The sequence below is a fragment of the Salvelinus alpinus genome, chromosome 9, assembly GCF_045679555.1.
Source record: "Salvelinus alpinus chromosome 9, SLU_Salpinus.1, whole genome shotgun sequence".
In the NCBI taxonomy this organism is placed as follows: domain Eukaryota; kingdom Metazoa; phylum Chordata; class Actinopteri; order Salmoniformes; family Salmonidae; genus Salvelinus; species Salvelinus alpinus.
The window spans coordinates 37695890-37708521 of NC_092094.1; the positions used below are offsets into that span (position 1 = coordinate 37695890).

At 45.4% G+C, this 12632-nt stretch overlaps 1 protein-coding gene across 3 annotated transcripts in view; it reads left to right on the forward strand.

Moving 5' to 3' along the window:
• Window positions 1-4017: 4017 nt before the first annotated feature.
• The window catches only part of LOC139584763 (guanine nucleotide-binding protein G(o) subunit alpha), a 134735-nt gene continuing 126120 nt past the window's right edge, over window positions 4018-12632 (forward strand). For all 3 annotated transcript variants that reach the window (XM_071416955.1, XM_071416953.1, XM_071416954.1), the window contains exons 1-2: window positions 4018-4501; window positions 4675-4717. In XM_071416955.1, coding sequence (XP_071273056.1) covers window positions 4384-4501; window positions 4675-4717 — 161 coding nt within the window. In that variant the 5' untranslated portion in view covers window positions 4018-4383. The remainder of the gene's footprint in view (window positions 4502-4674; window positions 4718-12632) is intronic.

The window sequence follows — 12632 nt, forward strand, 5'->3', positions numbered from 1 at the left end:
CGATTACAGCCTCGAGTCTTCTTAGGTATGACGCTACAAGCTTGGCACACCTGTATTTGCGGAGTTTCACCCATTCTTCTCTGCAGATCCTCTTAAGCTCTGTCAGGTTGGATGGGGAGCGTTGCTGCACAGCTATTTTCATGTCTCTGCTGGCCCCGGACTGGGGACCCTCGCTGGAGGCCCCGGACTGGAGACCGTCGCTGGAGGCTCCGGACTGGGGTCCGTCGCTGCTGCTGGCCCGGACTGGGGACCCTTGCTGGAGGCCCCGGACTGGAGACCGTCGCTGGAGGCTCCAAACTGGAGACCGTCGCTGGAGGCTCCGGACTGGGGACCGTCGCTGGAGGCTCCGGACTGGAGGCCGTCGCTGGAGGCTTCGTGCCATGACTCATCACTGGAGGCTTCGTGCCAAGGATCACCACTGGAAGCTTTGTGCCATGGATCATCACTGGAGGCTTCATGCCATGGATCATCACTGGAGGCTTCGTGCCATGGATCATCACTGGAGGCTTTGTGCCATGGATCATCACTGGAGGCTTTGTGCCATGGATCACCACTGGACTGGAGAGACACACAGGAGGCCTGGTTCGTGGAGCAGGCACAACCCGTCCTGGCTGGATACCCACTTCAGCCCGGCACGTTCGAGGCGCTGACACAGGACGCACTGGGCTGTGCAGACGCATTGGAGACACCTTGCGCAGAGCCGGCGCAGGATACACTAGACCGTGGAGGCGCACTGGAGGTCTGGAGCTCAGAGCTAGCACAACTCATCCTGGCTGGATACCCCCTGTAGCCCGGCAAGTGCGGGGAGCTGGAACAGGCCGCACTGGGCTGTGCTGGCGAACCGGGGACACCGTGCGTAGAGCTGGCGCAGGATAACCTGGGCCGAAGAGACGCACTGGAGGCCAGGAGCACTGAGCCGGCACCATCCGTCCTGGCTGGATGCCCACTCTAGCCCGGCCGATGCGGGGAGCTGGAATATAGCGCACCGGGCTATGAGTGCGCACTGGAGACACCGTTCGCTTTACCGCATAACACGGTGCCTGCCCGGTCACTCTCTCCCCACAGCAAGCACGGGAAGTTGGCTCAGGTCTATAACCTGACTCCGCCAATCTCCCCGTGTACCCCCCCCAAAAAAATTCTGGGGCTGCCTCTCGCCATTCCGCCTTAGCTGCTTCCAGCTCCTCCTTAGGACGCCGATATTCTCCCGCCTGTGCCCAGGGTCCCTTGCCTTCCATTATCTCCTCCCATGTCCACTCCTCCAAGAAACGCTGCTAGGTCTTTTTGTGGTGGGATCTTCTGTAACGGGTGTCGTCGGAAGGAAGAGACCAAGGCGCAGCGTTCTTTGAGTCCCACATAATTTAATAACGAAGTGAAACTTAGAAAGGACAAAACAATAAAGAATACAACGACCGAACAGCTTCGATGTGCAAACTACCTGCACACAAACAAAGAACAAGATCCCACACATAAGGAGGGAAAAGGGCTGCCTAAGTATGATCCCCAATCAGAGACAACGATAGACAGCTGCCTCTAATTGGGAACCACACAAAGAAATACAAAAAACAAAGAAATACAAAACCTAGAAATAAAGAACATAGAATGCCCACCCAAATCACACCCTGACCAAACCAAAATAGAGACATAAAAAGGCTCTCTAAGGTCAGGGCGTGACACCACTCCTGCATTGCCTTGGCTGTGTGCTTTGGGTCGAAGTCCTGTTGGAAGGTGAACCTTCAGTCAGAGGTCCTGAGAAGCCCCAGTCAGAGGTCCTGAGAGCTCTGGAGCAGGTTTCCATAGGATCTCTCTGTACCTTGCTCCGTTCATCTTTACCTCAATCCTGACTAGTCTCCCAGTCCCTGCCGCTGAAAAACATCCCCACAACATGATGCTGCCATCACCATGCTTCACCGTAGGGATGGTACCAGGGTTCCTCCAGAAGTGAAGCTTGGCATTCAGGCCAAATAGTTCAATCTTGGTTTCATCAGACCAGAGAATCTTGTTCTCATGGTTTGAGAGTCTTTTTGTGCCTTTTGACAAACTCCAAGCGGGCTTTCATGTCCCTTTTACTGAGGAGTGGCTTCCGTCTGGCTACTTTACAATAAAGGCCTGATTGGTGGAGTGCTGCAGAGATGATTGTCCATCTGGAAGGTTCTCCCATCTCCACAGAGGAACTCTGGAGCTCTGTCAGAGTGACCATCGGGTTCTTGGTCACCTTCCTGACCAAGGCCCTTCTCCCCCGGTTGCTCAGTTGGGCTGGGTGGCCAGCTCTAGGAAGAGTCTTGGTGGTTCCAAACTTCTTCCATTTAAGAATGACGGAGGCCACTGTGTTCTTGGGTAACTTCAATGCTGCAGACATTTTTCGACACAATCCTGTCTCTGAGCTCTACGGACAATTCCTTTGACCTTATGGCTTTTTCTCTGACATGCACATTCAACTTTGGGTCCTTATATGGTTGTGTGCCTTTCCAAATCATGTCCAATCAATTGAATTTACCACAGGTGGACTCCAATCAAGTTGTAGAAACATCTCAAGGATGATCAATGGAAACAGGATGCTCCTGAGTTCAATTTCAGGTCTCATAGCAAAGGGTCTGAATACCTATGTAAATATCTGTTTTTTATTTTTAATACATTTGCTAAAGTTTCTAAAAACTGTTTTTGTTAGCTTTGTCATTGTGGGGTATTGTGTGTAGATTGTTGAGGATATTTGTATTTAATCCATTTTACAATAAGGCTGTAATGCAACAAAATGTGGAAAAAGTGAAGGGGTCTGAATACTTTCTGAAGGCACTGTATTTTCAAGCATAGTGGTGGCTGCATCATGTTATGGGTGTGCTTGTCATCGGCAAGGACTAGAGAGTTTTTTTTAGGATAAAAATACATGGAATAGAGCTAAGCACAGGTGACAAACTAGAGGAAAACTTGGTTCAGTCTGCTTTCCAACAAACACTAGGAGACAAATTCACCTTTCAGCAGGACAATTACCTTAAATACAAGGCCAAATATTCTGCAGTTGCTTACCAAGATGACATTGAACGTTCCTGAGTGCCTATTTACAGTTTTGACTTAAATCGGCGTGAAAATCTATGGCAGGCTTGAAAATGATCAACTTGACTGAGCTTGAAGAATTTGAAGAATAAATGGGCAAATATTGTACAATCCAGGTGTCCAAAGCTCTTAAGCCTTGTTCACACTGCAGGCCTCAATTTTCAAATCAGTTTTGTTTTTCAAATCCGTTTTGGAATACTGACTGTCCAAATAGCAAGTTACAAGTCACCAAATCAAATGTGTGTGTTCAGAGGCTGGTTATGGCACACTGCACAGCCGGGTAACTGGCTTCATGTGCACTGCTGAATAATGAATTTAAATCTATTGTATTGAATAAGACATTTCATTTGACCTACATATCAATGGTTTTGTAAAATAACTTAATTGTCACAACAAATAAATCATGAATGAAAGCAAAATCTATGAAAAATACGTGCTGGTGTTTCAAAACTAAATACTGCTAATGCATCTGATGAATGATGTACTCCAGCCATTTACATGTACTCATTTAACAGATGCTCTTATCCAGAGCTACTTATGTGAGCAATTAGAGTTAAGTGCCTTGTGCAAGGGCACATTGACTTTTCACCTAGGGGATTCGAACCAGTGACTTTTTGGCTACTGGCCACACGCTCTGAACCATTAGGCTACCTGCCGACCCATAATTAGATGAACTGTGTGCTATTTGCATAATAAGTTAATTACAAGCCAATTATGATTTAATAAGATCACACCTAGCCCAGACAGACAATCTGTTTTGCTTCCTTTGCATATCAGAGGAAATCTGACACAACTGGAAAGCTACCTGCTCTGTTACAGAAATCCCTGTCCGAAAAGTTAACCCCTGTAGAATACATTTAATTTTTTTTACTTGAGACCGTCAAACAGGCAGTGCAAAACGGTACTCTGCCACCAGGATGGTGGCTCAAGCATGTCTCCTGCGCTGATTGGTCCTGACGTCAGCGAGATTGTCTGAGTGCGGAGCCAAGCGCGCTCTCCCCCTACATTGAGCAAGCTAAACGATGCGAGCGCTCGCAGCCGTCGCCCAGTAGAGTTTCCCAGCTCGCGGACCAAGCACAACAACACCGAAAAAAACAGACAGTGTGAGGGCAATATACGAAGACAAGTGCTTTTTTCAAACAAGTGTCAAACGTTATCGTGGTGGATTTTTTTAATGCTTTAACTAGTCGCCGACAGAGCGCGAGAGAGTGGAACGAGAGCGAGTCAGCCAGCCTAGCGAGGGATAAGGAAGAAAGAGGGAAAATAATTGCTGGTATATTTTGGTCCTCGCCAACCGTTACTTTGGATATCAAGAAGATCAGAGGTTGTGTAGTCATGGGATGTACACTGAGCGCCGAGGAGAGAGCGGCTTTGGACAGGAGCAAGGCTATCGAGAAAAACCTAAAAGAAGATGGAGTCACTGCCGCGAAAGACGTAAAACTACTCCTGCTTGGTAAGATGTTTCAGGAGCAGGGGTGGCCCTCGGCTTCTTGTCCATAATCTGAAGTGTCAAATCACACACCCGTTTTCTGGTTCCATAGCCAGACGCTAATCTGACTATGAATATAAATGAAAACTACAGCATTTATGTACTTTACAGCCCCTTGTCTCTTTTCATCCCTCCAGGGGCTGGGGAGTCAGGAAAAAGTACCATCGTGAAACAGATGAAGTAAGTGCCACGGTCTAGCAATTCTTTGCATTGAATGTGTGTGATGGATAGGCTACGCATGAGGCTACACACACACAGTGGCTATAGCTTGTGATTGAAGAGTATAGGCTACAGAAGCTTATTTGGTCCGCCATATTTTAAAGTAATTATTACCTTTACTGGCGGGAAGAGCTACTGGTGTAATTTATTGGTTTAAACCAACAGCGTTGCGGGTACGGGAAAATATCGATGAGCTGTTCACAAAAATGGTGCTGAAATCGGAACCTGTTTTGCCTACAGCTAATGCACTTTGGCTTTCACTGAGAGCTTGTCTGTCTCTACAATAAACCGTGCATTGACCAGTTTCGAGAATCCCTCTCTCAATTAATCTTAGTGGCATGTTTAATCGCACATTTATGCCCCCTGGCCCTTCATTATTTGATCTCGCGGTGTGCGACCTACTTTATCAAGTGTAGAGAAATAAGCGTGTAATAGCCACCAGGCTATATATGTAACCTGGGTATAGAATACAGCCTAAAACTGGACACCTTTTGTGGGCTATATCTGCTGGTTTGAACGTTTGGGGGGTGTCAATGCCAAATTAGTTGATTCTGTGAACTAAATTCAAGCGATATAGTTGATGAAGATATTCAATTGTTCTCAAATAGCCTACACACATGTAGGATATCTGGTCGAATAATTGGGTGGGAACTTCACACGGCCATTTTTATTTGCCTGCCTCTAAGCCAACACCCTTTCTTTGCCGAATTACATGCATTTAATCAATCAAATCAATCGTTACGCAATTTCAGACATGAATCTAATTAAAAAGTCAGATGAATGTTTTAATGGCTGTCATTATTTCAACTGTATACCAACATAGTGTGCGTCTTGGTCTCAGTTTGCTGTGGGGATGCATCTAGACTTGTATATTAATCTTGTCTCGAATATACTCGTGTGTTCGTGTATGCCTACACTGGCATTGGCACATTCGTAGTTTTGATTATGGTTTACGGTCTATAATAAAGAAAGGGAATGGAATGCGACTGGTTGTCAGATATTTGATAAAGAAACGCCTCACATTTTCAAGTGATTGCAGGGCTACTGCCGTTTTCAGACACCTTCTGAGTAATTGCTGTTTAGGATTAAATAACATCTAATAGCTACCACAACTTTTTCAGTTTCAACTTTTTTACCACATGAATCGAAGTACCTATTGCAGAATAATTTCAGCCGGTTTCGGTGGTGGACAGCGCCCCTCAGCCTGTGCTCAATCGTTTCCCTTCGGACATTCTCGACTCTTTCCGTTATTGGGATCAAGTTCTCTGAACAAGGGTGGAAAACCCGGAGTGGCATTTCACACCTTTGGTCATCTCTGGATGTTCAATGACGTATTGTGTTGTAGTGATTTCAGCGGGTCTGGAGGTTTAGGGTAATGAAATATCGTGTGGATGAAGGGTGGGTGGGTGGTGGGCGGGTTGAATAAAGAGAAAACATTGCATTAAAAATCCATAACATTTATAATTCTTGTTGAATTCATATCTGTAGGCTACATTTAGGTTTTTCTTTCAGTATTTGTATCTGCTGTTAGTGCGTAGCCTAAGCCTAAGCTTTAGGGCCTAACTGTTGCATGCAAATACACACCAATTGCCAAATGCTTTTGTGAATGTTGGCAGAAAAAGTATTAGAGAAAAGCTGTAATATGGAGAGATGAAAATAAATAGAAGGCAGGGCCAGAACAGTAGTCTAATTTTTGGGAAAGATTTAAGTGGTAAATGAGGATGATGGCGGTGCCGGCTATGTTATGTGTAATGATTGTGAGGCGCTATACAAATTCGACAGTCACAAGACTGGGACTTCAAAATGGCACATCATGGGAACTGTACTGTTCAGATGGGTTAAATGGAATAGCAGCCCAACTGAAGTCTGGACACTGACTGTAGGTCTATAACTTCTAAAATAGCTTAATATAATATTAACAGATCTAAGCATATCTTGCAGTAAAATTATAGACCAAATTTAAATTGACTCGGGAACAGGAGTGGAGAAATATTATTCTTTCAGCATCTTGAGAGAATGAAAATCACACAAAATATTAATCCAAGCCGAACTGAAATCTTATCAAAAACATGTTGGATCATTTTAACAGCTCATAATTTCCTTAAAACCAGTCAAATTGGAAATTTTACCCGAACATTTTTTCCCATTTCTTTTTGTTGAGTTATTTAATTTTCTCTCTGGTCCCTAAACGTCTTTGCGACTACAGAGAAGCAGAGATGAAAGATAAAAACTTTACCGATGTCAACTAGATTTTATTTATTTATTTATTTCACCTTTATTTAACCAGGTAGGCAAATTGAGAACACGTTCTCATTTACAATTGCGACCTGGCCAAGATAAAGCAAAGCAGTTCGACACATACAACAACACATAGTTACACATGGAGTAAAACAAACATACAGTCAATAATACAGTGAAAAATAAGTCTATATACAATGTGAGCAAGTGAGGTGAGATAAGGGAGGTGAAGGCAAACAAAATATATATATAAATAAATAAAAATATAAAAAGGCCATGGTGGCGAAGTAAATACAATATAGCAAGTAAAAAAAAAAAAAAACACTGGAATGGTTGGTTTGCAGTGGAAGAAAGTGTAAAGTAGAGATAGAAATAATGGGGTGCAAAGGAGCAAAATAAATAAATAAATACAGTAAGTAAAGAGGTAGTTGTTTGGGCTAAATTATAGATGAGCTATGTACAGGTGCAGTAATCTATGAGCTGCTCTGACAGCTGGTGCTTAAAGCTAGTGAGGGAGATAAGTGTTTCCAGTTTCAGAGACTTTTGTAGTTCGTTCCAGTCATTGGCAGCAGAGAACTGGAAGGAGAGGCGGCCAAAGGAAGAATTGGTTTTGGGAGTGACCAGAGAGATATACCTGCTGGAGCGCGTGCTACAGGTAGGTGCTGCTATGGTGACCAGCGAGCTGAGATAAGGGGGGACTTTACCTAGCAGGGTCTTGTAGATGACCTGGAGCCAGTGGGTTTGGCGACGAGTATGAAGCGAGGGCCAGCCAACGAGAGTGTACAGGTCGCAGTGGTGGGTAGTATATGGGGCTTTGGTGACAAAACGGATGGCACTGTGATAGACTGCATCCAATTTATTGAGTAGGGTTTTGGAGGCTATTTTGTAAATGACATCACCGAAGTCGAGGATTGGTAGGATGGTCAGTTTTACAAGGGTATGTTTGGCAGCATGAGTGAAGGATGCTTTGTTGCGGAATAGGAAGCCAATTCTAGATTGAACTTTGGATTGGAGATGTTTGATGTGAGTCTGGAAGGAGAGTTTACAGTCTAACCAGACACCTAGGTATTTGTAGTTGTCCACATATTCTAAGTCAGAGCCGTCCAGAGTAGTGATGTTGGACAGGCGGGCAGGTGCAGGCAGCGATCGGTTGAAGAGCATGCATTTAGTTTTACTTGTATTTAAGAGCAATTGGAGGCCACGGAAGGAGAGTTGTATGGCATTGAAGCTCGCCTGGAGGGTTGTTAACACAGTGTCAAAAGAAGGGCCAGAAGTATACAGAATAGTGTCGTCTGCGTAGAGGTGGATCAGAGAATCACCAGCAGCAAGAGCGACATCATTGATGTATACAGAGAAGAGAGTCGGTCCAAGAATTGAACCCTGTGGCACCCCCATAGAGACTGCCTGAATGAATGAGATGAAGCATTCATTCTATCGATCTATGACATTCTGGTGAGCAAGGGTTTATTTAGTCTTCTAGAGCAACAAGTATTGACAGAAGAAAAGCTGCATGTATCTAATTCTAGTCAAGTTGACTAACAAACTGTCAGAAATAAGAAGAAACCCATCTAGGCCCATCTAGGCCCATCTAAAAAGACCTGTCAAAACATTGTTCCACCATCTGACCGTACAATGTATTTTCTATATTTGCAGGTTAGGGTCGGGTGCGGGCCTCAGATTTTCACTTCATTACATAGTCGGGCGGTTGCCGATGGGTTATTAGCAATTACAGGCGGGTGCGGGTGAACAAACAGCTGACCCACGCATCACCATTGTGTTGCTAAGAGAGCTGAGAGCTGAGAGATTGTGTTTTTTGTAAATAGGTACATTGGTGGCATGTGCAACATCATTTCATTATGAAGAAGAAACAAAATTGCATTTGATGCAAAAGTGAGTGAAAAATGATAAGGGAAGGTTTTAAAAGCAATTTCGTAACTACTCTAACCTAATACAATTATATTAGTCACATGCTTCGTAAAACAACAGGTGTAGACTAACAGTGAAATGGTTACTTACGGGCCCTTTCCAACATTGAGTAACGATAACATGTGCAGGGGTACGAGGTTGAGGTAGATATATACATATAACTAGGAATAAAGTGACTAGGCAACAGGATAGATAAAACGGTAGCAGCAGCATATGTGAGGAGTCAAAAAGATTTGTGCAAAAAGGGTCAATGCAGATAGTCCGGGTTGCTATTTGGTTAACTATTTAACTAACTATTTATCACTCTTATGACTTGGGAGTAGAAGCTGTTCAGGGTCCTGTTGGTTCCAGACTTGGTGCATCGGTACCACTTGCCATGCAGTAGCAGAGAGAACAGTTTATGCTTTGGGTGGCTGTAGTCTCAATTTTTAGGACCTTCTGACACCATCTGGTATCTAGGTCCTGGATGGCAGGGAGCACAGCCCCAGTGATGTACTGATCCGTGCGCACTACCCTCTGTAGCGCCTTGCAGTCAGATGCCGAGCAGTTGCCATTCCAAGCGGTGATGCAGCCAGTCAAGATGCTCTCAAATGGTGCAGTTGTAGAACTTTGAGGATCTGAGGGTCCATGCCAAATCTTTTCTAGCCTACTAAGGGGGAAGAGGCGTTGTCGTGCCCTCTTCACGACTGTGTTGTTGAGTGTGGACCATGATAGATCCTTAGTGATGTGGATACAGAGGAACTTGACGCTCTAGCCCCGCTCCACTACTCTTACAAAAAAGGTGCTATATAGAACCTAAAAGGGTTCTTCAGCTGTCCCCATAGGATAACCCTTTGAAGAACCCTTTTGGTTCCATGTAGAACCTTTGGGTTCCATGTAGAACCCTTTCAACAGAGGGGACCCAAAAGGGTGCTCCTATGGGGACAGCCAAATAACCCTTTTAAAACCATTTTTTTCTAAGAGTGTACAGCCATGTTGATGTTTTCCTTGGTCCACGATCAGCTGGTCTCACTCTGCCAGGTCTCTGACCTTCTCTCTATCGGCTGTCTCATTGTCGTCGATGATCAGGCCTACCAACGTCGTCTCGTCAGCCAACTTAATGATGGGTAAGGAAATTGTGCGTGGCCACGCAGTCGTGGGTGAACAGGGAGTACAGGAGGGGCCCCCTGTGTTGAGGGTCAGTGTGGCGGCTAAGTTGTTGCCTACTCTCACCACCTGGGGGCGGCCTGTCAGGAAGCCCAGGATCCAGTTGTAGAGGGAGGTGTTCAGTCCCAGGATCAGTCCCAAGGTCCATAGCTTGGAGGTTACTATGGTGTTGAACACTGAGCTGTAGTCAATGAACAGCATTCTCACATAGGTGTTCCTCTTGTCCAGGGGGGAGAGGACAGTGTGTAGGGCAATAGAGATTGCATCATCTGTGGATCTATTGGGGCTGTATGCAAATTATAGTGGGTCTAGGGTGTCAGGTAAGGTAGAGGTGATATGATCCTTGACTAGTCTCTCAAAGCACTTCATGATGACATAAGTGAGTACCTATTGGTAGATGGGTAAAAAAAAATAAAAAAAATAAAAAAAAATAAATTAGAGCGGTATGCAAATTGGAGTGTGTCCAGGGTGTCTGGGATAATTGTGTGGTGTAGATGTGAGCCATGACCAGCCTTCCAAAGCATTTCATGGCAACAGATGCTAAGGGGAAATAGTCATTTAGACAGGTAACCTTGGTGTTCTTGGGCACAGGGATTAGGGTGGTCTACTTGAAACATGTAGGGATTACAGACTGGGTCAGGGAGAGGTTGAAAATGTCAGTGAAGACACTTGCCAGCGGGTTGGCTCATGCTCCGAGTACACGTCTGAATGTTAACCTGTTTAAAGGTCTTACTCACATTGGCTACGGAGAGAGTGATCATACAGTCGTCCAGAACAGCTGGTTCTCATCCATGGTTGTGTTGTTTGTCTCGAAGCGAGCATAGAAGACATTTAGCTTGTCTGGCAGGCTCGCGACTGGGTTTCCCTTTGTAATACGTGATAGTTTGCAAGCCCTGCCACATCTGACGAGTGGCAAAACCGGCGTAGTAGGATTCGATCTTAGTCCTGTATTGACACCTTGCCTGTTTGATGGCTCGTCAGATGTCTTAGCAGGATTTCTTATAAGCGTCCGGATTAGTGTCCCGCTCCTTGAAAGCGGCAGCTCTAGCCTTAAACTCTGTGCGGAGGTTGCCTGTAATCCATGTCTTCTGGTTAGACATCGTTGATGCACTTATTAATGATACCGGTGACTGATGTGGTAAACTCCTCAATACCATCGGATGAATCCCGGGAACATATTCCAGTCTGTGCTAGCGAAACAGTCCTGTTGCTTAGCATCCCCTTCATCGGACCACTTCTGTATTGAGCGCATCACTGGTACTTCCTGTTTGAGTTTCTGCTTGTAAGCAGGAATCAGGAGGATATGGTCAAATGGAGGGTGAGGGAGAGCTTTGTATGCGTTTTTGTGTGGCGTAAAGGTGATCTACAGTTTTGTCTCCTCTAATTGTACAGGTGACATGCTGGTAGAATTGATGTAAGACCAATTTCATTTTTCCTGCATTAAAATCCCCTGTCACTAGAAGCACCGGCTCTCGATGATCATTTTCTTTTTTGCTTATGGCCCTATACAGCAGTGGAGGCTTCTGAGGGCAGGACGGCTCATAATAATGCCTGGAACGGTGCTAATGGAATGGCATCAAACACATGGAAACCATGTGATTAATGTATTTGATACCATTCCACTGATTCCGCTACTGCCATTACCACGAGTCTGTCCTCCCCAATTAAGGTGCCACCAACCTCCTCTGCTATACAGCTCATTGAGTGTTGTCTTAGTGCAACCAACCTCCTCTGCTATACAGCTCATTGAGTGTGGTCTTAGTGCAACCAACCTCCTGTGCTATACAGCTCATTGAGTGTGGTCTTAGTGCCACCAACCTCCTCTGCTATACAGCTCATTGAGTGTGGTCTTAGTGCCACCAACCTCCTCTGCTATACAGCTCATTGAGTGTGGTCTTAGAGCCACCAACCTCCTCTGCTATACAGCTCATTGAGTGTGGTCTTAGAGCCACCAACCTCCTCTGCTATACAGCTCATTGAGTGTGGTCTTAGTGCCACCAACCTCCTCTGCTATACAGCTCATTGAGTGTGGTCTTAGAGCCACCAACCTCCTCTGCTATACAGCTCATTGAGTGTGGTCTTAGTGCCACCAACCTCCTCTGCTATACAGCTCATTGAGTGTGGTCTTAGTGCCACCAACCTCCTCTGCTATACAGCTCATTGAGTGTGGTCTTAGTGCCACCAACCTCCTCTGCTATACAGCTCATTGAGTGTGGTCTTAGTGCCACCAACCTCCTCTGCTATACAGCTCATTGAGTGTGGTCTTAGAGCCACCAACCTCCTCTGCTATACAGCTCATTGAGTGTGGTCTTAGAGCCACCAACCTCCTCTGCTATACAGCTCATTGAGTGTGGTCTTAGTGCCACCAACCTCCTCTGCTATACAGCTCATTGAGTGTGGTCTTAGAGCCACCAACCTCCTCTGCTATACAGCTCATTGAGTGTGGTCTTAGTGCCACCAACCTCCTCTGCTATACAGCTCATTGAGTGTGGTCTTAGAGCCACCAACCTCCTCTGCTATACAGCTCATTGAGTGTGGTCTTAGAGCCACCAACCTCCTCTGCTAT